Source organism: Papio anubis, chromosome 11 (assembly GCF_008728515.1).
Source record: "Papio anubis isolate 15944 chromosome 11, Panubis1.0, whole genome shotgun sequence".
In the NCBI taxonomy this organism is placed as follows: Eukaryota; Metazoa; Chordata; class Mammalia; order Primates; family Cercopithecidae; genus Papio; species Papio anubis.
Window position 1 is genome coordinate 82,207,492 of NC_044986.1, and position 25,446 is coordinate 82,232,937.

At 39.3% G+C, this 25,446-nt stretch overlaps 1 protein-coding gene across 2 annotated transcripts in view; it reads right to left on the reverse strand.

Moving 5' to 3' along the window:
* The window catches only part of GRID1 (glutamate ionotropic receptor delta type subunit 1), a 784,539-nt gene that overhangs the window by 284,639 nt on the left and 474,454 nt on the right, over window positions 1-25,446 (reverse strand). For both annotated transcript variants that reach the window (XM_003903675.5, XM_021943982.2), the window contains exon 6: window positions 3,280-3,450. In XM_003903675.5, coding sequence (XP_003903724.5) covers window positions 3,280-3,450 — 171 coding nt within the window. The remainder of the gene's footprint in view (window positions 1-3,279; window positions 3,451-25,446) is intronic.

Sequence of the window (25,446 nt, forward strand, 5' to 3'; positions counted from 1 at the left end):
CAAGTGATCTCATTGTTCAGGTCCCACCTATGAGTGAGAACATGCGGTGTTTGGTTTTCTGTTCTTGTGATACTTTGCTAAGAATGATGGTTTCCAGCTGCATCCATGTCCCTACAAAGGACACGAACTCATCCTTTTTTATGGCTGCGTAGTATTCCATGGTGTATATGTGCCACATTTTCTTAATCCAGTCTGTCACTGATGGACATTTGGGTTGATTCCAAGTCTTTGCTATTGTGAATAGTGCCGCAATAAACATACGTGTGCATGTGTCTTTATAGCAGCATAATTTATAATCCTTTGGGTATATACCCAGTAATGGGATGGCTGGGTCATATGGTACATCTGGTTCTAGATCCTTGAGGAATCGCCATACTGTTTTCCATAATGGTTGAACTAGTTTACAATCCCACCAACAGTGTAAAAGTGTTCCTATTTCTCCACATCCTCTCCAGCACCTGTTGTTTCCTGACTTTTTAATGATCGCCATTCGAACTGGTGTGAGATGGTATCTCATTGTGGTTTTGATTTGCATTTCTCTGATGGAAAAAGCACGCTTTGGAGACAGGTAGACTAAATCACACCAAAAAAAAAAAGGAGGCTATGTTCAGCCTTTCCATGGAAACCCTAAATGTACTTGTCCACACCCTCAGTAATGATGATAATAGGTTAAGTATCCAGTATCTTAAATGCTTAGGCCCAGAAGTGTTTTTATTTGGGATTTTTTTTCAGATTTTGAAATATTTGCATTATATTCCAATTCCAGTTGAGCATCCCTAATCCAAAAATGCAAAATCTGAAATGCCCCATGAGCGTTTTTTTAGTGTCATTTTGGCACTCAAAAATTTCAGATTTCAGAGTATTTCAGATTTTGGATTTGCAGATTAGAGATACTCAACCTGTACTGCTAATAGCTCAGCTCTGAACTGAATGCTTTCCGTATGTTCTCCCATTTAATTTTTATTATGGCTCTGGGGGGTAATACTCCAAACCTCAATTTAGAAAGGAGGGACCTGAGGCACAGAATGATAAACAAATAATAATAATGAAATAATTGGCTAGTGACTAGAGTTACCAAGATTTGAACCCAGGTGATTTGATTCCTCTTTTACTGTTGCTGCTATTACAAGATTCCCATAGTGTTGCACTTAAGCTTTGCTCTTTATGCAGTGCCTGGGTCTCAGCAGGAACAGAGGGAGGTGTAGTGTCCCAGGATTCCTGGGTCTGACACTGCATTTACCTCATTTGATGATGTTCAGCCACATATCTGGGAGCTGCGCCTTTGTTTCTCCTCTCCATGGGCACGTGTCATTTAAGTAGGCCCTCAGATAGATTCCCTTTTGAACCCCTCGGTCTCTCTTTCTCTCTACTCCAGTGAAAAGACTTTTTGTATCCAATGTGTCTGATGTGCAACCAAAGGGCCCACCTGCGCCTTTCACCCACAGCAAAAGGAGGCATCACAGGCCCCAACAAGAAGCACTTTCCTCTTTCCCCTGCTCCAACCTTTGCAGACACTTCTGTGCCATGGAAAGTGGCCCCATCTTTGTTCCTCAAGGAGACTGAGTGCAGTTTAACTAAGACCCAGAGAATGATTTATAGCATATGAGGTAAGGGTGCCATGTATTTGGAGGGAGGAAGCCCTTCAAGGGAGAGAGAAGCTAGAAAGACCTGCAGAGAGTGAGACCTTCACAGGCTCTGGCCCCACAGAGAGCAAAGGGATTCCCCTCTCCCGGTGCACTGGGTGGGAATGGGCACATGCTCCCTGAGCCCCATTGTCTAAGGCCATTTCCATCCACTTGGAGGCTGGGAGTGATGACTACAGAGGCACAGTGAAAGGAACTTACTTGGCCTTCACCATTTCTTCCAGACTCCACATAGAGGAAGGCAGAATAAACCAGCAGCACCTCAACGTAAACTCTTGCACCAGGGCCTTTCACTCTGACTCGGGTGCCCAGGCTCTTGAGTCCATGAGTGCTGCAGGGGCCTTGGGTCCACTCTCTTCGCCACCCCTCTACCACCTTAGAAAGACCCCAGACACTCTGGTGGGCTACCTGGAGCAGAGGACACTGGTGGAATGGGGATTATTCCAGCTAAAATCAATGTGTGCTGTGTTTCCACCTCAACCAAGAACACATTTATCATGCCTACCATCATTGAGGCATGTTTCCTTTTTCTCCCTACATATAAGATTACAGAGTAGATTCATTCCTTTGGCAAATTTGACACATGTCCACACCCCACTCAAGATTCCAATAATTCCCTTCTACAAAATGTGTGGCCCCTGATACAGTGAGAACAAAATATTATGGGGTGGGGCTGATACTCAGGTGGCAGGTACAGCCATCTCTGTTCAGAAACCCTGATTTCTACCCCTCATGCCTGGCTGGGTAAAGATGGTAGAACTAGTTTCAAATGCTGAGTGGAAAGCATATCACATGTACAAACTTCTGGCCAATTTCCACAAACCCAACTGGAAGAAATTTCCTTCTGTCCTGTGGCTCTCACTAAGCATCAGTGAAAGTTTTCTGAGGCACCACATTCCTAACCTAGAAGTGGATTTGAGGCTGCCAGTGGGTACTCTCCACACTGCTTCTCTGTTGCTCCCAAACACCCAGAGAGAAACCACCTCTTACACCAGGCACATAGCTCTCCATCATATTCCAAGGCCCAAGACAAGCTAGTGCCAATTGCACATACTTAGGGTTGAAGGAATGACCAGAAACACTTGGTACCTTTGGCCTTGGAAGGAACCATGTGCGGGGGGTTCCATGTCATGGTCCTGCTGTCCTGCCCCTCCCTGCTCAGCTGGGCATCCAGCAGTGTCCTGGGTGACCCAAGCCTCAGCACTCAACCTATGTGTTGGGAGAGTCCCAATTTGCTTTGCAAGGGTCACATCTGTATGAAGAAGAGCCTAAAACAGGTTCAAAATGATCACTTCCCAAAGAAGACTCCATCCCCAGCCCTGCCAGACGAACACATTCCCACAAAGCAGTCATCACAGAGACATAAGAGACAGGAATCTTTTTACCCTCTATGCATGGACTTTTAAATACCAGAGACACCCAGTGAGCCAATAAGCTCTGTCTGCTGACAACAGGCATAATTGCCTGCTAGTACTACTCAGAGACACTGCCCAGTCGACCGGTTTCAATTTCAACAAATGACAGAGTTAGTAATTGAAGTTGGTGGCAACAGGAGGCCCCCACATGTCTCCCTTGGCCAAGGGTATGGGTGAGACTCTTGGTGGAGGGCACTGGGGAGAAGAGGCTGAGCACTGACCTGCAGCATCTGGAGGTAGCCTTCCTGGGGGTCACAGAGCAGGGAGGAGATGCGGTGGTTGTTCCTCATGCATTTCTGATTGTCCTTTGCAGACGGAAAGATTTGCCGGACCACGGTCATCCTTCCAAGGGCACTATGGACCAGATCCAAGATCTCCGGGTCACTGATTTCCTAGAAAAATAACCAGGCCCATGCTTACCATCCACTCATGAACTATCTCTGCAAGAGACCTATCAGGAGGCGTCTAGGCCAGCAGCCTGAAAACCTGACGCCAAAGAAGGCAAGGAATTGGGCCCAGGTCACACAGTTCATTAGTTGCTTATTCACAAATAATACTTGCTATCCTTTAGGGGCAAACAAGATTAGTCAACATTTTCCCTGAAGGCTAGAAAAAGATGTTTGAGGCTAAACCACTGAAGCACTGGTTTCCACAGGTGTGAAGCTTTTAGGAACCAATGCTGTCAAAGGTCATGGTAGACATTAGCAAGAGAGAAAGGTTAACTTTCCTTTTGGAAGTCACCTACCTGATTCTGACAGGGAAAGCTGGGTTTCTCTGCTATAGTTGATCAATATACAATGAGTTTCCCTGAATTCTTCTAGAATTACATTCATTTTACGAAATATTTGCATATGAATTTTGAGGATATATCCATTCATTTATTCACTATTCATTCCACAAAATCTACCTACATCTCTGAAGTTTGTTCTGTACTAAGCACTGTGGATACAGCCAGGAACAAATCAGGCCCTATCCTGTCCCATAAATCTCATGGACATCCTAGGATGGAATATGCCGAGTTCCAGGGCTAAGGAAATCTATGGCTGTCCGTATTGACTACACAAAACCCTCTGCTCACATTAACTCCTTTAGGCTCACAACATCCCATCCTGGTATGATCCACTGTGGAGCATAGAAATAGCAAGGGGAGGAGACCACAGGAGCTCTTTCCACAACAGGGCTTCCATGAGGAATCTCACAAGGGGTGGACTTGTGATGGTTAATATTGAGTATCAACTTGATCGGATTGAAGGATGCAAAGTATTGTTCCTGCGTGTGTCTGTGAGGATGTTGCCAAAGGATTTTAACATTTGAGTCAGCGGTCTGGGAGAGGCAGACCCGTTCTCAATCTGAGTGGGCAACATCTAATCCGCTGCCAGCATGACTAGAATAAAGCAGGCAGAAGAAGCTGGAAAGAGCAGACTTGCTAAGTCTTCCAACCTCCATCTTTCTCCCGTGCTGGATGCTTCCTGCCTTTGAACATCAGACTCCAAGTTCTTCAGCTTTTGGACTCTTATACTTACACCAGTGATTTTCCAGGGGCTCTCAGGCCTTCAGCCACAGGCTAAAGGCTGTACTGTGGCTTCCCTACTTTTGAGGTTTTGGGACTCAGACTGGCTTCTCAGCTTGCAGACAGCCCTATTGTGGAACTTCACCTTGTGATCGTGTGAGCCAATACTCCTTAATAAACTCCCTTTCATATATACTTCTAGCCTATTACTCCTATCCCTCTAGAGAACCCTGACTAATACAGATTTTGTTTCTGGCTAACAAGTTCTGGAGGAAGAACTTGTTAGCCAAAGTGCTGCTGGTAGGCAGGGCAGGGTTGCAGTTGAGGAGCTGGGGTTGCTGTGGAAGGAAGGTGGAGGGAGCTGCCAATAGCTCCCTGTTCCAGGTAGAGGGTAGAGGCAGCAAGGAGTGTGAAATGCTAAAGCCTTAGGCAACCTGAGGAGGGACAGAGAGACTGCCCCCCAGCAGGGAATGCTTATGAGGCAGAAGGAAGAGTGGTCAGAGGCAGGGCTAGAACCCCATTCAGGGTCAGATGGGAGAACAGAGAGTCAGGACACCCCACAAAATGCCCATACTAAGGGAGACAAGGAGCCCTTGAAAGGATCTGGCCTCAAACAAGCCATAGATTTACAGTTTTTAAAACCTCTGACTGCAGTAGGGAGAAAGGATTAGAGAGGAACAAAACTGGAGGAGAGAGCAGAGAAGAGAGCACCCATCTCTGTAGCTAGGTGCAACATGGGAATTATAACAAAAATGGAAACTAACACATATAGATGCTCCTCCACTTAAGATGGGCTTATATCCTGACAAACCCATCATACGTTGAAAATATTGTAAATCAAAAATGCATTTAATCCCCCTAGCCGACGAACATTGCAGCTTAGCCTTGCTCAGAATGCTTGCATTAGCCTACAGTCAGGTAAAGTCACCCAACAGAAAGCCCATTTTATAATAAAGTGTTGAATATCTCACACAGAATTTCTTGAATGCTGTACTGAATGTGAAAAACGGAATGGTTTTATGGGTACTAAACTGGGCATTCTACTGAATGTGTATCACTTTGACACCATTGTAAAGTCAAAAAATTGTAAGTCAAATCATTCTAAGTCAGGGACAGCCTGTACAAGCCAACAATTTCAGTGGTGGAAGAGGGCTCTGGTTCATTCTTTCTAAGAAGGGACTAAACCAGTGGTAAATTACAAGACAAAATTTTATCTACAAATAGCTACATTTTGAAATAGGTCTTAAATCTTTCTCCTTGCATGTGACACATTCTAACTTTGAGACAATATGATGGTAAAAAGGAAGCTAATAAGGTTAGGAATTAGTAATGAGGGTTTCAAAATCATTTAAACAAGAACATAATATTTTTAAGGGTAAGATGGTAAACAATGTATTTCAGGAGCTGTCTTAAGAAGCTGATATGTGTGTGAAGCCTGGTCAGTTGAAACCGCATGCTGGATCTGGGAGAAAGTAAAAAATTAAGGTTTGTATCCTTTTAGGATAATTAATGGTTCCTAAATATACTGAATTACAGGGATTTCAAAAGAACTAAAATGCTATTACATATTGGATTTGGGCTTAAACTACTAGACTGTATTTCAGACAAAAGTCTGTTCAAGGAAAGATGATTTTATTAGATTGGAACCAACAGACAGTCAAAGGTGGGGAAATTGACAATGTCCATATCTCAGGACTACCAGATGGAATGGGCCTAGAACACAGCTGGGCTTCAGGGAGGGGAGTAGAGGGCACAGCTGAGCCTTGGATGTGCATGCTCAGCTCTGCTCTTAACTGCCTTGGTGACCAAGGCCCTGCCCCGCACACAGGATACAGAATGAGAGAAATCACATTATAATCTAACACGAAGTAGGAATACAAGAAAAAGCAATGAGTAGATTAGTTAGTTTTACCTTGAAGATGGAATATAAAGGACTTGGGGAGGGAATTTTTATCTAGAAAAAGCATGAGGTCATGAAGACCCTAATTTAGATTATGCAGAAAAGGGGGAATCAGGGCCAGTACACCTCCAAGAGGGATTGAATGTGTCTCATGCCTTTCGTTTTTCCCACATTGTCTTGATGGCAGAGGGCACTGTAGGAATAACAGGCCATTTTCCTAGAAGTCCTTTGATTAAACTTCTCCTGCTTCCTCAACTTTCTGGAGGGAGAATCGCCAGCACTGAGCTCTCCCTACCACACCACACCCCAAGCAGGACCTTGGAAATCTGTAGTGGAGCTGACTTACAAAGTTGCACAGTCCCTTTCTGTAAGCACAACCATCACTTTCCCTGGCAACCTTGGGCAGCACCTGGAGTGACTGGCTAAATGGGCCAAGGGCAGCCACAATATCAAGTGGGCTCAGCCCCCGTCCCCAGCTGCCCTAGTCTGTACTGTTTCTTTTCCATTCTACCCACCCGGGAATTCTTGAAGGCTCCCTTTCCAATCCATTAGCTGCCATATGCCTTCCTCACAGTGAGGGTCTCTGCAGGTACCTTGCAGAACTTCCTGTTTCCCCTAACCCAGTTCTCATCCATGTGCTCTGGGTCAGAGCATGTATGCTGGCTGCCAATGTACTCCCACCCACCTCCTTGCACTTGTGGGACTATTCTTACTGTACAATCCAGAGATATCTGCAATCAGAATCTAAGAAGCCACAGAAGCAGCTTCCCCACTTCCTTGGGGGGCAATTAAAAAGGTCAGTTTTCTCCTTGCCTCAGTCGCAAACCTCTGTGATCAGTCAGTTCTAGCAGTTTCATGCCAGGCCCTGCTCCTGTCCTGTTCGTCCTCCTGGGTCCCTTGAGTGCCACAGGGGTGAGTGTAGGGATGCAACCACTCCCTGCTCACTGATGTCAGGCTGCACACACCAGACTGTACTTCCTGGCTGCACACATCAGGTCAATCTCTGTACTACTGTGAGACACCCTGACCTCGGGACCTTCTTTAGTGTGCAGAGGGCAATCCAAGTGGCTTCTTGGAAAACAAACTTTCCCTTTGTCCTGGGCAAACATTCCCTCCAGTAGTGCAGCCAATGAGCAGAAGCAGCAAGACAATGTATATACAACACTATTAGAAGTCAGTACATCAGCAGCACAAACAAAAGTAACGTATCATACACAGATGCTCACTGGAGTGCACAGGCTCAAAGTAAGCCTTTTTTATTTTATTACTTTTTAAGTTTATATTGTGAAATATAAGTACAAACATTACATACATTAAATATGAACAATAAAATGATTTCAGTGTGCCTTTCATCAAGCTAAGAAATAAAATATTACCCACATCTTGGTTGGATGCCTCCTTCTCAAATGCTTACTCCTTCCTCCTCACAGAAGCAGCCTTTGTCATGCTCTGATTAGTGTAGTGTAACCCAAATAACATACAGCTTAGTCTCCTTTGTTCTGTTTAGCTTTGGGTAAGCTAAACAGTGTGCATGCCTCTTGCAATTGTGTTCTAACACGTTGTTTCTCAAACTTCATTGTGTATCAGTATCACTTGGGGAACTTAACAAAATTACAAAGCTCCAGTCCTGTCCCACTTTAACAAGAAACATCTCTGGGCACCCCATGAGCTTTCTAGATAATTCCAATACTCACCAACATTTAATAACCACTGGTCGAACATTAAGCATTAGTGATTGATTCGTCGCTGGTAGGTGAAGCTCTAGTTTATTCATTTTCGAAGCTGTGCACAATCACATTGTATGACTATACTGCAATTTATTCACCCTATTGTTGATTACCATTTGATTGTTTTGTTTGTTTGCTATTACAAAGTTTCCATGTACATTGTCTTGTGCATGTGTCTTGGTGTGCTTGAGTAAGAATTTCTTTAGGATATATATCGAGAATTAAAATTCCTTGATTAGAAAATAGGAACATACTCAAATTTACTAGGTAACAGCAAATATGTAAAGTATAAAATAAATTTATATATTTGGATTGATTTCTGTCATATTATTTATATTCCATATTTTGCTATTTTTTCATTTTTCCTTTTTGTAAAGTGGTTTTACAAATTTATAATCATTTGTGGTAAAGGGAGTTTCTGTTGCTCTACATCCTTGCCTACACCTGATATTGTATGACTTCCTAATATTTGACAGTCTGGTAAGCATGCGTTGGAGCATTGTTAAATTTTATTTTCACTTCCCTAGTTCTTAATAGGGTTGAATATCTCTTATGCACTTATGAATTATTTGTATTGCCTTTCCTGCATTTGTGCTTTTGTCCAATTTCCACTGAGTTGGTTCTATTGCATGTTAATTTGTGGGACTGCATTTTTTTATTCTAGATACAAAGCCTTTGTCACCCATGACAGATCCCTTCTCCGCATTCTGGAATGTTTGTTAGAATCAGACTACAAACCCATCTAACGTTGGTTCTTTGTAGAGAGGCTGGCTTTGTAGCATACCGTGTGGTCAGTTTGTATTATATGAACGTTTCATGTGCGTTTGCTGTTCACTTGTTGGTGTCAATGGTCACTTTTAGGTCCATTAAAAACCTGTGTGTTTCTCTTTGAATATTGGCTATTTTTAATATATTTTGGGGCTATTTTATTTTATGTATTTATTTATTTATTTTGAGACAGAGTCTCATTCTGTTTCCCAGGCTGGAGTGCAACAGCACGATCTCAGCTCACTGCAACCTCCACCTTCCAGCGTCAAGCAATTCTCCTGTCTCAGCCTCCTGAGTAGCTCGGACTACAGTAACATGCCACCATGTCTGGCTTTTTTTTTTTTTTTTTTTTTTTTTGGTATTTTTAGTAGAGACGGGGTTTCACCGTGTTGGTCAGGCTGGTCTTGAACTACTGACCTCAGGTGATCCACCCGCCTTGGCCTCCCAAAGTGCTGGGATTACAGGTGTGAGCCACCATGCCTGGCTGATGGGTTCTTTCATAAGTTACACACAGTGTAGAAAGATAGCATCTTGCTGAATTAAATGTTACCATCATATAGATATTCTATTTCTAGTAATACATCTTGCCTTATCATCTATTGTGTCTGATATTAAAATAGCTACACAAATTTTATTTGGTTAGCATCTGCCTGCTCTAACTTTTTCCATCTCTTTGCCATCAGTCTTTCTCTGTCTCACATTTTAGTTGGAATTCCTGTAAACCTAATATACTAGATATTTTACATCCATATTTGAATTTTTAGTATAAATCTCAATCCACTTATACTGATTATGATTATTTATATATTTGGATTGTTTTCTATCATATTATTTATATTATATATTTGGGTGTTTTCTCTTTCTTCCTTGTTTCCCCTTAAAATGATTTGTTTCCTATCTTTACTTATTTACCTTCCCTTGGCAGTTATGTTCTCTATGTTATCTTTTATTGGTTATTCTAGATATTTTAATATGCATATCTAACAAAGAATGAAGTTAATAAGTATTCTTACTCTCTTCTTTAACGTTTATTTCCACTCACCATTATCCCAACTAACACGTTAAAAACCTCCAGTATTTTAATTCAGTCTTTGTTTATGTTGTCCTATTACACATTCTTTCTATTGTTTGATACAGCCAATATTTGTCTATGTAACCAATATTCATTAGCTTATTGGCATTCTTTTAGAAACCTCAAACCTTACATCTGGGATCATCTTCCTCCTCCTGAAGTATATTATTGAGAATTTCCTTTAATTTGGGTTTGTTGGTGATAAACTCAGTTTTTACTCAGTATTTACTGGGAAATGCCTTTATTTTTATCTCACTCTTGAAAGATATAATTCTAAGTTGACTATTATTTTCTCTTAGACATGGAAGGTAATACGGCACTGTCTTCTAGCTTCCACTGCTGTCCAGTGTATAAGTTTCCCACAGCTGCATTAACAAATTATCACAAACTTAGTGGCTCAGAATAACAGAGTTTTATTCTGTCATATTTCTGGAGACCAAAGACCAAAATCCATTTCACTGGGCTGAAATCTCGGTGGTGGCCAGGATGCCCTCCTATGGAGTCCCTGGGGGAAATATATTGCTCATTTCTTCCAGCTTCTGGTGGCCATCAGCATTCCCTGGCTTGTGGCTGCATCACTCCAAGCTCTGCCTCTATGATTGCATTACCTCCTCTTCTTTTGTACAGTCAAACCTCCCTTTGCTTTCCTCTTATAAGGATGCTGGGATTGCATTTAATACCTATACAGATAACCCGAGATAATCGCCCCATCTTAAGATCATTAACTTCATCATATCTGCAAAATGTCCTTTGCCATCTAAGGTAATACTTGCAGTTCTAGGATTAGGCCTTGGATATCTTTGGAGTCCATTATTCAGCCCACCATATCCAGATATTAAGAATCATTTTAACTGTCATTGCCTTGTAGATGACATGTCTTTTCTGTCTGGATGCTTTTTTAGGTTTTTGCTTGTCTTTGGTGTTCTACAGTAATATGTTATGCTGTACCCAGATATGGACTTCTAATTTTTATTCTGTTTCTGATTCTTGGGATTCCTGAGTATGGCGTTTGGTTTCTTTCAATAATTCTAGAGAATTAGAAGCCATAACATCATTTATTATTTTTTCTTCTCCATTGTCTCATATTTCATTTTAGAAATCCAATCAAAAGCATGTAGGACGTTTTCATTCTACCTTCCATGTATCTTAATTTCTCCTTCATATTTTCTATTTCTTTGTTTCTCTAGGCTTCATTCTAAATAATTTCTTCATATTTTCCAGTTCACTAATTCTTTCTGCATATGTATCCACTTTGGTGTTCAACCTCTCCTCTAAGATTTTTAACTTCAACTGTTAGATTCTTAATTTTCTGATGTTCTGTTCATTTCCTTTTCCATTTTGCTTTTTAAATGCCTTTTATTCCTTGCTCATATTTTCCAGTCTCTATTTTTGAAACATATTTAAGCACACTTATTTAATATTCTATGTCAGATTATTCTAAATACATAAAATTATTTCAGGTTTGATTAAACTGCACCTTATTGTTTCCTGGTTCTCACTCATGGTGACTTATTTCTTTCCTTCTTTTTTTCCTTCTCTCTTTCTGTCTCTCTCTCTCCCCTTCCGTCCCTCTCTCCCTCTCTCCTACCCTCTATTTCTTCCTTGTTTTTTTCCCATCATGAATGTAATCTCATTTTCCTTAAAATTTCCTTATGAAGCCTTTGATTCACATTACTTCAAAAACTATTTATGCTTGCTTCAACCACCTAACTAGGAGCACTAGTTATCTATAACCACTACAAATCTATAACCACTACAAATTAAGTTTTCCTTTCAGCTTTTTAAAGACACCGTAAATAGTGGAAACTTGGATCACAAACCTGCATGGGAGTTAGCAGTTCTGAAGAAACCTCCCTGCTCCATGCAACTCCAGTCAAGACTGAAAATTTCCCTTGCCATCTCCTTCTGCAGAGTGTGCTCATTTCTCATTAATCCTTATACTGAAGATAGAAGTTTCCAGCTTTATGTAGAAATCTCTTATCAGACTCCACATTTGTTTCGTTCTTAGACTTTATCTTATACGTCCTATTCCTTACACAGTCATAAGTAAAAAGCTCAGGGTTTTCACAGTTGGGCAAATCATATTGCTGAAAGTTCCTATTGCCATTTTATATTTGGCCTTCATAGATGTTATTCTTGATGGACTCTATTTTAAGTATTTTTAAATGTATTATATCTGGCTTTTTTTTGGTCATTTTTCCTTTTGTGAGTGTCATTCAGGCTAATTATTCTTCTATGAAGACATACTACTAAACCTTTTGTATGGAATTTAAATTCTTTAGCTCATGACCCTGTTCGTTTTCTGGGACACATATCTGCCTCCCAAATAGCTCCCTATATGTTTTGACTTTGTGACTGACTAACCCTCAGTTATTATGCTATAATTTATATTTACTTCATTTGACTGCCTTTTCTTAAGTTTCTTGTCATTAACATTAGAAAGAGGGCTATTTCTGAGGGGCCCAAGAGAGGCATGTGCACTCTCCTCCATTTGGCCAAATCCGAATTGTATTCTTGAATAATCTCACTGTCGTGACTGAAAGAATGTAAATATTCTGAAGATTCCACCTTATTTTGTATGTTGCTCCAGAAAGATATCCCTAAATTTCTGTTACTTCCTCTCCTACAATCTAACAGTTTCCACCCATAAATCCTATTTCATCAGTACTGCTCATTCAAGAGATTAGCCCTATGAGAGATGATGGTAAGTTAAGCTAAGGTGGCTGCAAATGGTCATTTTTAGAACTAGGTAAAATTTAGAATTTGGAGCATTAACTGATGATGAAATTGGAATTGATTGATGGCAAAATACTGATGGAGCAGTTCCATTTTCAATGGGAGAAGTATTTGCGATTTAATAACCAGAATACTGTAACAACAAAAACAAGTAGAGAAGAAATGAGGGATGGAGTATCAAGTTAACATCATATCCTTTTTGCCAGTCATCAGAAAGTGAAAAAAGACTCTTTTATTGCCTTATACCATACTTAATAAAAGATTTCTGTGAATACACTAAAATGTGAGAAATTGCTTCATGCACTACATAATAAAAATAATCACTGTCTCTAATTCTCTACTGAGAATACACTGAATCTTAGAAAATCTGCATTTTGAGTCAAATAAATTATTAAGAAACCTCTGCAAATCTCTACTTCACTTGCAAAGCGTTAAGACCAAAGAAAAGTTAGAAATCTAAAGAAAAGCCAATCCTCACATTCTCCCAAAAGGCACATGCTTAATTCACTGATTTGAAGCAAAACTGTCCTTTTTATAGTATGCACTAAGGAAGGGGGTAAGATGTGATTTCCCCTGTTCAGAGGAACATGTGTATTCAGCCAGGCTATACGGCTGGCTTCAGGAGGACTTGCCATTCCAAAAAGTGTAAAGTATACAAGTATATGTGCATTTTCCTGTGGAGAAAGCCCATAGACTATATTGGATTTTCAAAGAAGCCTTTAATCAAAACAAAAAGGTGATGAATTACTGATACGGAGGCTAGTAATGGTTCCTCAAGTGCTCTTTGTTGCTAATTATGAGAAGAATAAAAATGATGATAATATCAATGGGATAATTTGGAGACACAAGAGTTTCACTAACTGTCAGATTCAGCTATTTCTTCCTCACATTCATTCAGGCCTCTGATGTAATAACAGAAAAAGAAAGAATAAAGGAAGTAATGGAATTAATACGACGTACTACCATCCAGCTAGAAAGATGACTGAATACATCTGCAGTGTTACTTCGTCACCTGCACGGATGTGGATGACAGAGTTAAGGAAAGCAGAAAAGAAAGGAAAAGAGGAATAAGTTATCAAGTGATATATAAATACATTTATAGTAAAGATATATGTATAGTATAATAAAAACTTAGATGATGACACACCCAGCTTCAGGACAGTAGTTGTCCCTGGGGGAAAACAGGGAGCTAACCAGCAGATTTGGGGCCTGCCTGAGACCCTTGCCCACTTCCTCCATGTTAGGGCAACCCCAGGGTGCCCTCCCCTCCAGGATACCCAGAACCAGAGCTCTGTCCTGCTTGGTCTCAGACCACCTGGGTTGTCCCAGTTTTAACAGTCATGGCCCCATTTCTGGTTGTTGAGATGTGAGGGGGTTCTCCATGCTGGATTTTGAGATGGTTTTCTGAATCCTAAGAAGAAGACCTAGAAGAGACAGCACCTTTCTGCCTCTGGATGTTTGAGTCCTGAGCAGAGTCCACTTGAGGGTTGGCCCATCACACTGCAAAGATCAGGCAGCCTGAAGATGCCACTTAGCCTCTGAATTGTCCTACCTTGAAATCTTATGACCTGTCTCTGAACCATATGTAAAGTGAAGTAATAAATTTTTAGACCGTTCAAGGAAATTTGATGCATATTTTTCTATTACTGTAGTCAAAACAACCTTACTGATTCACACTTTAACGAGACTTGAAATGGGGTACAGGGCAGACTTTCACTGTATCCAAAACAGCCAATTTCTCCAAATATGAGATCTCAAATATGGCAAAATTTCAATGATGGACATGTGGGTGTTTGTTATATTACTCTCTGTATCTTTTAAGCATCTTAGAAATATTTTATTGAAAACAGAGAAAGAATAACTGCAAAGGTCTCACTTCAAGTCAGGTTGAGGAGCAAAGAGAATAAATATTTATAATGAAGAGAAATTTTCAAAGCAACAATTAAAATAGTAAGGATCTCTTTTTTTCTAAATATATATTTTGGCAAACCAGGTGCAAAACTCATGCACAAACAAGTTTTTGTCTGATCTGCAAAACTTCAGTAAAATTTTGGAAAGTTCTGATATCAGAGAAAAATATTATTAAACATTTATATAAATCTCTAAACTTACATAGGGCTATGCAATTACATTATTAGTCATTTCCTTTTATTCCTTAGGAAGACCTAGATCTATCAAACATCTGTGTGATACCAGCATTACTCCATCTCTGGAGAAATAATAAAGTTTATTTTCCTCCTCCAAACCACGGTGCCTGTAATCTAAGTTGATGACCGTAGAGAAACTTCAGACAAGGCCAGCTTAAGAAAAGTTGAGAAAATAAAAGAATTCAATAAAGTCGTGATGAAAGAATAACTCCTGCTGAAGTCAGCAGGGTTTACAGAATGTGTGTTACATTCAGATCCCTATAGACCACCTAGGGCAAGGCAGACCAAGTCTCCATGGACATCAGGACATCCTGGGTAGGAAGAGAGGGTGGGAGACACTGCCAAAGCTTGGCACTGGTTACATCTCCAGGACAGTGGACAGTGGAAGAAGGGGCATCTTCTGAGTAGTCATTCTGACCAGAGGCACATCATCTCATTAGCTGTCCCCTAAAAACTTATGGGGTATGCATGAGTCTCCCTGCTTTGCATAGGCACAGAAACTTGCCAAAAAGCATTCTTTTGTTTCTTAAAGTGAGATCCATGGTCCAACAGTAATGGCATCATCTGGGAGCTTGTCAGACATGCAAAGTCTCAGGACCCACCCCAGACCTACCTCATCAGAATCTGCATTTTAACAAGATCCCCAGGTGACTTATGGGCACGTTAATGTTTGAGAAGCCCTGGTCTAAGATATTATGTAGTGAAGTGATGAGTGTAGGGTCTGAAATCAGATGGATTTGAATTCCAACCCCGGCTGCTCCTCTTCCTGGTGGTGTAACTTGGACAAGGCACTTAATTTCTTTGAGCATCATTTATAAACGGAATAATAGTACTTCCTAGGGTTTTGACAAAGTTCAGTGGCTTTAATTCAATAGGATACAATGCATCTAGCCCAAAGTTTTGCAGTGAGTCCTCCTTATCCATCTAACTCAAAAACTAAACTTCTTTCTACAACCTTTGATACCCATCAAAGACCTGCCTCTACCTGGCCTCCATGCAAGCCAGAGCAGCCCTTTTTCTGCCCTTCCCATCATCCTATTCCTCCTACAACCTCTTCTATACCCTGAAGGAAGCCCATAGCACACCATCTCAATTTTCAATTAGCCCTTTCCTGTTCCTCACCTCCAAGAAATCTTAGGTACCCTTGCCCCTTGCCAGGACATCAAAACAGGACTCAACAGTTCTGTTATTAAATAAAATGGGCCATTGTTTGAAAAGCAGTGCGGCTTCCTTTGTTTGTATTAATGGCACAATAGCTTCTGCTCACCGTAGAGTCAGCACACTGTCTGCCCTCATAGTCTGGCTGTCGAGCGTTCAGCTAGCAGAGCTGCCTCCCACCCACCTCCTCCATCACAGCCCATTCCCATGAGTGGGCCCAGTCAGCACAGCCAGCAATCTGCAGCAGTCTCCTCTTCCTAAAGACTAGCACATGGAGGAACAGGCTCTCTGCTCAGTTCTGGCAAACCCTTCCCAGGTCTTCTGGTTTACTAGAAGAACCTGCTATACCAACCAGAGAAGTCCAAAGTCCCAAGAACTTTACACTTTGAGAAGTTTACACCATTTTATTGACCAATTTGTATTTCTTCATATTTTACTCTATTTTGTTCAATCATATTTAACCATGAGCACAAAGTGGACATCTCCCTGCCGATGAGACTAGGGACCCACACTGAGGAGAGTGACTGGAGCTCCTCTGGCTGGTTGGTTATTTTTAGGTGATAGACGTGTTTAGGTGGGCTGTCTGTGAGATTTATCCACCTTCTCCTCAGTTTTCTCCTCATCTCTTTTTTCTTGTCACCTACTTTTACTTTCTGCTTTCCTTTTTTTTTTACTGTTACCTTTGTCTCTCACTCTTCCTCCCTCTCTTTTTATTTCACCCTCTTTTCCCCTCATGTTCTCTGAGCTTACTGCTTCTGCCATAGAAAATTCTACCTAGCAAATTCTAAATTCTCAAAAGCCCATTTCACCCATCCCTACTCATTCAATTTCCTTTAATTCCAATGGACTCAGAACATTCAGGGTAGGTCAAAGCAATTCCCAAAAGTGGTTTATCAATTGCTAACCTTACTCTGACCTTTTCAGATGTGATATTCCTGAAATATGCTCCAAGTTGCATCTGAAATGTAAACTTCTACAGGTCTAAACCTGGATTTTAAAAGCACTGAAATAACTGTTGGGACAAGCTAAAACAGCTTTGTCTGACATTTGGAGGGATGGCAAATCTAGAGTCTCTGCGGTTCAACAACTCAAGGCAGAGGCTAAGTGGGAAGTTTTCCAGGTAATGGGCTTCAGCAATCACAGGCAGAGACGTGCCCCTTTTTGCGATCTCTTGCACCCAACAAAGCAATGTGAAAATAGGCCCAGAAAAGGAGTTTCAACTTCGTAACTATTCACCAACTTCTCTCCAATCTCCCCTTACCCCTCTCCTCCCAAGATTCTGGTAACCACTGTTCTACTCTCTCCTTCTATGAGATCAATATTTTTTAGATTCCACTTGAGTGAGATCATGTAGTAATGGTCTCTCTGTGCCTGGCTAATTTTACTTAACATAATGTCTCCCAGGTTCATAAATATTGTCTCAAATGACAGAATTTCACTCTTTCTTATGGCTGAATAGTATTCTCTTTTGGACATATATCACAATTTCTTTATCCATTCATCTGTTGAGGGACACTTAGGTTGTTTTCATAGCGTGGCTATTGTCAATAGTGCTGCAATAAACATGAGAGTTCAGGTATCTTTGGAGATGTTGATTTCTTTTCTTTTGGATAGATACCCAGAAGTGGGATTGCTGGTTCATATGGTAGTTGTATTTTAATTTTTTGAGAAACCTCTATACTGTTTTCCATGATTATACTAATTTACATTTTCACCAACAGTGTGTTAAGATTCCCTTGTCTCCACACCCTCATCCATACTTTTTATCTTTTATCATTTTTATAATAGTCATTTTGATAAAGAGTGAGGTGGCATCTCATTGTGTTCTATTTTTTAAATTGACACATAATGTACATATTTGGGGGTATATAATGATGCTTCAATTCATACAATGCATAGTGATCAGATCAGGGTGATTAGGATAGCCATCACCTCAAAGTTTATCATTTATTTGTCTTGGGAATGTTCAATATCTTCCTCTTAGCTATCTGAAACTATATAGTATATTATGGTTAGCTATAGTCATCCTACAGTGCTGCAGGACACTAGAACTTATTCCTTCTACCTAGTGAGTCATTGTGGTTTTGATTTGCAATTCTCTGATGATTACTGATGTTAGGAGAAATAAATTCTGGGAATCTATTGCCCATCAGGCAAACTATAGTTAATAATAATATATTGTATATTTCATGATAGCTAGAAGAGAGGTTTCTGAATGTTCTTACCACAAGGAAATTATAAATGTACGACATGATGGATATGCTAATTACCCTGATTTGATCATTATACAATGTATATGTGCATGAAAATATCACATTGTACCCCCATAAATATGTACAATTATTGTGTCAATTTAAAAAAAGAACATGGGTGTTAAGAAATGCATAAAGAAACTCCATTAACTCAGATCTAAACTTCATAAGGATCTTTTGGTCATTCACTGTATATAGCCACAATTTTCATTTAGTTCAAGACTACTGTAAATTATCACCGTGCCTCCAAAACCAAAAGGAAATTGCAAGTGATGATCCATTGCTCTATGTATGTTGGAGTTAGAACCAGAACCAGCTCTTACAGGGTGAGGTAAATGTCTCCTGTTGTGCTATCTTCCTAGCTCTAAGCACCAGGCCTGGTAAGTACTCGTGAAGGAAGAAGGAAAGGGAAGGAGGAAAGAGCAAAGGAGCAAGGGAGAGAAGAAGAAAGAGAGAAAGAAAAAGGAAGAAGGGAGAAAATGAGGTATTTAGAATTACACACACACACATGAAGTGAACCTCAAAATTTTTAATATTTTAAACTGTGACCTGGGTAACTAGCTCCATAACACAAAGCCAAGTCTTTTCATTCTGTTGTTAAATTATTAAAAGCTGACTGAGCCCTTTAATTCACAGTTTACTCCCCAGGCAGATATTCAAACAGAAAAATAAATATAATAGCAGCTGATCCTTCACAGTCCTCATTTGCTTGCCTGTTACAAACCACTTTAATTATTTTGTTTGCAATACCTATTTGTTTATCTCAAGGGAATATTTACATCTGCTTCTATTTGTGCACAACTATCCCCACAACTGGGAAAATGAGACCTTATGTTTCACATCAATACCTCATTTTTTTTTTTTTAAACCCTGAGGAGCTGACAGAGAATTATAATTTTAATTACATATATAATTTGAAATTCTAAAAAATTACCCCAAAAAACTTTCCAAAGATGATTTAGAAATAAAATTAAATGGCCCAGAGCCCTTAAGTGTCATGATTCTGGAGTTTATAGCCCTGTATTCAACATATCTAATCCTTACATCTGAACAAGATCCAATTTTGTAGACCCAAGAGTAAAGATAAAAAACATACATTCAGAAGGAAATACAGCATGGTAACTAAGAGTGCAAATGCTGGCCATGGTAGATTAACAGGAGCTGAATTTACCTGTCATCTTAAATAACTAAAACCAAACAAAATATATGCAACAAGTTTTCAGACACTGGATAACAGGCATAACTAGACAGACATAACTAAACCCCCTGAATCCAGGGAAAGGACCATCTGAAAGAAAAAGGTGCAGCAATCCTTAGAAATAGGCCAAATTAGCAACAGACTAAAGAGATCTGCATAACAAAGCTTCAAAGCAAGTCTTGAAAAATAAAAATATTCAAAGTAATTCAGCTGTGTCCCAAGGAGGGAGGAAGTCTTTAAAGGACTAACAATAAATCAACCACCCAACCATGTAAAAGCACAATGTCTGGCATCTAACCAAAAATTACCAGGTACATAAAGAAGCAGGAAAATACAATCCATAATGAGGATACAAATCAATCAATAGAAACACACCCAGAAATAATGCAGATGGTAGATGGTAATTAGTAAAACAGGACATTAAAACAGATATTATAAATATTATAAACACATACCATATGTTCAAGAAGACAGAGCAAAACATGCATGATAGGGAGAAAAATAAAAGGTACAAATTGGATTTAACAATAAAATATGTAATGTCTGAGATGAAAAATACACTGGATAAAATTAACAGCACATTAGACACTGTAGAAGAAAAATCAATGAACTTGAAAGTATGGCAACAGAAACTATCCAAAATGAATCATGGAGACAAAAAAAAACAGCTGGAAAAAAATCAACAGAGCATTAGTGACAATGGAATAATTTCAAGCAGCCTAATACACAAGTTATTCAAGTCCGTGAGGGAGAAGACAGAGGAAATACAGAAAAAAGTATTTGAGAAAATAATTGCCAAAAAGTTTCCAAATTTGATGAAGAGCACACTTAATTAACCACATAAACAAAGAGAGGCAAAGAAAAATTCCTAAAAGCAGCTAGAAGAAGAAGATCTGATATGCAGGGAGAAATAAAAATAAGATTAAGAGCTGAGTCCTCATCAAGGCAAGCCTGAAGTCCGTGATACGTCTTTTAAGTATGAAAAGAAAAAAAAAAAACTATGTTTTCCCTAGATTTTTATACCTGCAAAACCAAAGCAAAGATGTTTTTAGAAAAATAAAAATTAAAAAAAAATTATTCACACACAAAAATGATAACCTAAACTCCTAGATCAACTAAAGAAACAGAATGTGTTCTTAAAATCTTTCCATGAAGGGTATTCAGAGGAAGCTTTTCAGACCCAGATAACGTCATTGGTGAATTCTACATGCATTTATGGAAGAAAGAATATCAATTTTATACAAACACTTTCAGAAAATTGAAGAGGAGGAAATATTGCAACTCATGTCAGGAGGCCATAACTACCCTGATAACAAAACCAGACAAAGGGTTTACAAGATAAGAAACTAAAGTCAATTTTTGTATCTCTGGGCATAGATACAAAATTCATAGATTTAAAATTTCTTTAAAATATCCTAGCAATACTTTAGCTAAAATATTTTAATTTCGAATCTAACATTTTCTTTAAAAAAGACAAAAATATTCATCCCAGGACTGCAGGTTGGTTTTACACTTGAAAATGAATCAGTTTAGTTCTCCACCCTAACAAAATAAAAAAGACAAAATCTGATTATCTCAATAGATGCACAAAAAGTATTCGACAAAATTCAAGATTCAATTATGTTAAAAACTCTCAGCAAGCTAGGAATAAAAGAAAACTTCTTCAACATGATAAAGAATACCAACAATCAACCTACATCTAACATCATCATTAATGATAAAAGGCTGAATTCTTTCCCCTAAGAACAGGAAAAGGGCATAGATATCTGCTACTATTACTTCTACTCAACATTGTGCTGGGGGTTCTAGTCAGGGCACCAGGGCTAGAAAAATAAGGGAAAGAGATCCAGATTGGAAAGCAATAAGGATAGTTCACTATATTCATGGATGGCATGATAGTCCATATAGAAAAATCCCAGGAAATCTGAAACAAAAAGCTACTAGAACTAAGAACTGACTTTAGCAAGATTAGAACACAAGGTCAATATCCAGAAACCAGTTGTATTTCTACATGCTAGTAACAAACAATTGAAAATTTAAATGAAAAAAGAAACACCATTTACAATTATATGAAACTTATTAGATACTTGGAGATTAATTTAACAACAAGACCTATACACTTAACAGTGCAAAACATTGCTAAAAATAATTAACAAAGACCTAAATAAATGAAAAGATATGCTTTGTTCATGAATTAGAAGACAATATTGTTAAGATGCCAATTCAACACAATTGAAATTAAAACCCTAGTAGGATTTTTCTAGAAATTGACAAGTTAATTCTAAAATGCATATGGAAATGCAGGGCCTCAACTAGGGTAAGGCACTATCACAAACTTCAGAGTGAATTCCTCTTAAATTTTGTGTCCTAGATGCCTCACTTGTCTCACCCTAGTCCCACACCTGTGAAAATGTGAAGAACCTAGAAAGGTGAAAATAAAGTTTCAAAAACGGAACAAAGTAGAGAACTTCCTCCTATTGATTTCAAAATTAATTATAATGCTACAGTTACTAAGATAGTGTGGCACTGCTGGGACGATAGACAATCTTTCCGCCAGTCAATGGTCAATGGAACAGAATAGAAAGTCCAAGAATAGATACACATACTGAAGGGCAATTGATTTTTGGCAAAGGATCCAAGGTACAAAGGATATTTTCAATGATTGGTGCTGGAACAATTAAATAATTATGTAAGAAAATAAAATAAAGATTAACCTTAACCCTTACCTCACATCATATGCAAAAATTAACCACCAATATACACAACATGCATGTGTCTCAAAATCAATATGCTGAGTGAAATAAGCTCCACAAAAAGAGTGTAATACAGGTTTGATTCCATTGATATAAAATTCTAGGAAATGTAAAGTAATCTACAGTGACAGAAAGCAGATCAGAGGTTGTCTTGAGATTAGGTGGAGGGAGAAATTATATGAGGCAGGAGAAAATTTTTGTGGGTAATGCAAAGGTGCATTATCATGATTGCGGTGATGGTTTTACAAGTGTATATTTCAAAACTCCAGTCATACTTATCAGATTGGGCAGGTTTTTTAAGTATCAATTATACTTTTAAAAGTTTGTAAAATAATAGCAGTGTAGGCACTAGAATCAGACTACCTTTGCTCAGACCCAGAGCACTCCAAATAAAACAGAACTTGGCCTGGTATGGTGGCTCATGCCTGTAATCCCAGCACTTTGGGAGGCTGAAGCAGGCAGATCACTTGAGGTCAGGAGTTCAAGACCAGCCTTGCCAGCATGGTGAAACCCTGTCTCTATTAAAAAGACAAAAATTAGCCCAGCATGGTGGCATGCACCTGTAATCCTAGCTACTTGGGAGGCTGAGGCAGGAGAATTGCTTGAACCTGGGAGGTGGAGGTTGCAGTGAACCAAGATCATGTCACTGCACCCCAGCCTGGGTGACAAACTGAGGCTCTTCCTCAAAAAAAAAAAATATATGTATGTATATGTGTGTGTGTGTGTGTATATGTGTGTGTATGTGTATATATATAAAACTCACCCCACACAGAACCTATAGCCTTCATCTCCTTTCAACACTTGCTACTTGTAGGTTCTTGTTTTTGCACTAACCATTGGTCCTCCCTGACATCAGTTTAATCAACTCTCAGCAGCTCCTGTTAGCCCCACCTTTGAAACTCCTGAGCCTGAATCCATCTCACCACCTCCACTTGAACCATCCTAGTCCATGTCCCATCATCTCTAATAAAGGCCCCACCTTTTTTCCTTTTTCCTACCCCTCCTCACCCCAACGCCCATGATACATCTTCAACACTGACATCAGGGTGGTCCTTCAAAAACATAATTCAAATCACGTCATTTCTCAATACAAAATGCTCCAGTGTCTCCTCAGCTCAATCAGAATAGAAGTCAAGTCCTTGTGGGAACAGATGCCACAGAAACTCATCCCACCCCTGCTCGTATGTTATCACCTTGGACTCTAAGCCACTGTCCCATTATTAGCTGTCTGCCCATATTTCATCCACAAGCCATCACCATATTTCCCAGTTATTGTGGTTCCTGGCTGTGACTGCTTCTCATCTGGGGTACACATTTCTCCCAGTACTGTGTGGTGTGAGCTGAGGGACAAAAACCTAATGGTTACTAGAACCCGTCTTCCTGCAGCCAATATTTGGGTGGAAGAAATGGCGTTTCATATTAACTGAACCATTATGCTAAATTGAAAATTTTCTTTGAGGCACATAGTCTTAATGATAATGAAATTCCACAGTGAAGTGCCTGACCCAGATGCAGATGATCCAAGGAAAATAATCAGTTTCTTGACTCCAAAAATGCTCAGCCACAAGGAGGATATAAAAGGTCCACAAGAGTCAAAATTATGGGAAAGAGGAATTAGTGAGAAACATCTCTCTGGGGGAAAAACAGAACACGAATGTGTTGTCACTCCCAGAAGGGGAAGGAGATTGCCTGTCCCTCACTGCAGGTCTTCTTGGTGGGGCCATTGAAGAGTTCAACGTAAGACAGCTAGGACTTTAAACAAGCAGGATTCTTTGAGGTAAATCATAAAAGCTACTTTACGTTGTCTTCCATTGGCCCTTTGAATCTGTTCATTCATTCTCTTCTATTGGATGAGAATTTAATCTGTCGGATGAAGTTTTGTGGCTTTTCTGTCTATTTCTAGTTAATAGGAAGTTCTGTCACTTTAAGTTGCAAAGTCAAGTTTTGATTCAGCCATCAAAATTATCTGCCCCAGTATAATAATCAGAAGTTTTACTTGGCTTGATGCAGAAATTTTGACCTTTAAAGGACAAAAATCAACATGTATCTTCCATTAAGGTAGAGCTGGGCTGGTTCAAAGGCAGTATTGCATGAAGGTAACACAGGTTTTGGAATCAGACCAACCTGAGCTTAAAATTCTACCTTGTCTTTATATTGTTGTGATACCTCAGACATTTTCTGAGCTTCAACTTCATCACCTCTACTGGATTTTTAATAATATCTCTCTTATAAGGTTATTGTAAGGATAAAGTTATACGATACTAACACATCTGCGCAAAGGACATAGGCAACCATGTCACAAAATAGAAGTAGACGTGATGATCAATCAAGAAATATTAAACGTGTCTGACTTAGCTGATAAGCAAAGAAGTACAAATTAAACAATGCAGTGCACCTTTCTATCTAAAATATTAGTAAAAACAAATAACAATTTATTATATTCATGTCACAAGATGCAAGAGTAAGATGAGACGAACACTATGACAAAAGTAGTTCAGACTCTTTGAGTTTCCATACTTTGCAATAGTAATATTATCATCAGAAGGAGACATCAAGAGATCCAGGTATAAGGATGTTGATTGAAGCATAATTTAAAATAGCATTAACCAAGCTAAGTTTCTAACAAAGGAGAAGATTTGCATAAATTATGATTCCTCCAATAACAGAATACTACAAGGTCATTAAATATTATTTCAAATGCTATTTACTGACATGATAAATTGTTCATGATATATTATTAATTGAAAACAGTGAGACACAAAACTGAACATAACAGTAAAATCTTGATGTGGCAAAATAAATGACATATATAAGGCTGTTTGAAAGGATAATTTATTGGTACATTACTTTGTATTTTATTTTATCATTATAGAAGGAGCAGAAGGAATTAGAGGAATTTTTCTGTTTTGCTTCTATCCCTGCCCCTCCCCCTTCATTATACACACACCCAGACACACCCACACACCCACACAATGGTAAGCAGCACTTTATGCCCTAGAAAGTTTATGCTCTTCTTTCTCCCAAGATATTTTCTTTCAAAAAATAGGCGAACTGACATAATGGTTGGCTGGGAAGTTCTCTGTGGCTTGGAGAATGGGGATAGGTAAAGTAGCCTGAGCCAGGAAACCTCCAGGGAAGATGGAGAGGGAGAGAGAGGAGAAGCCATG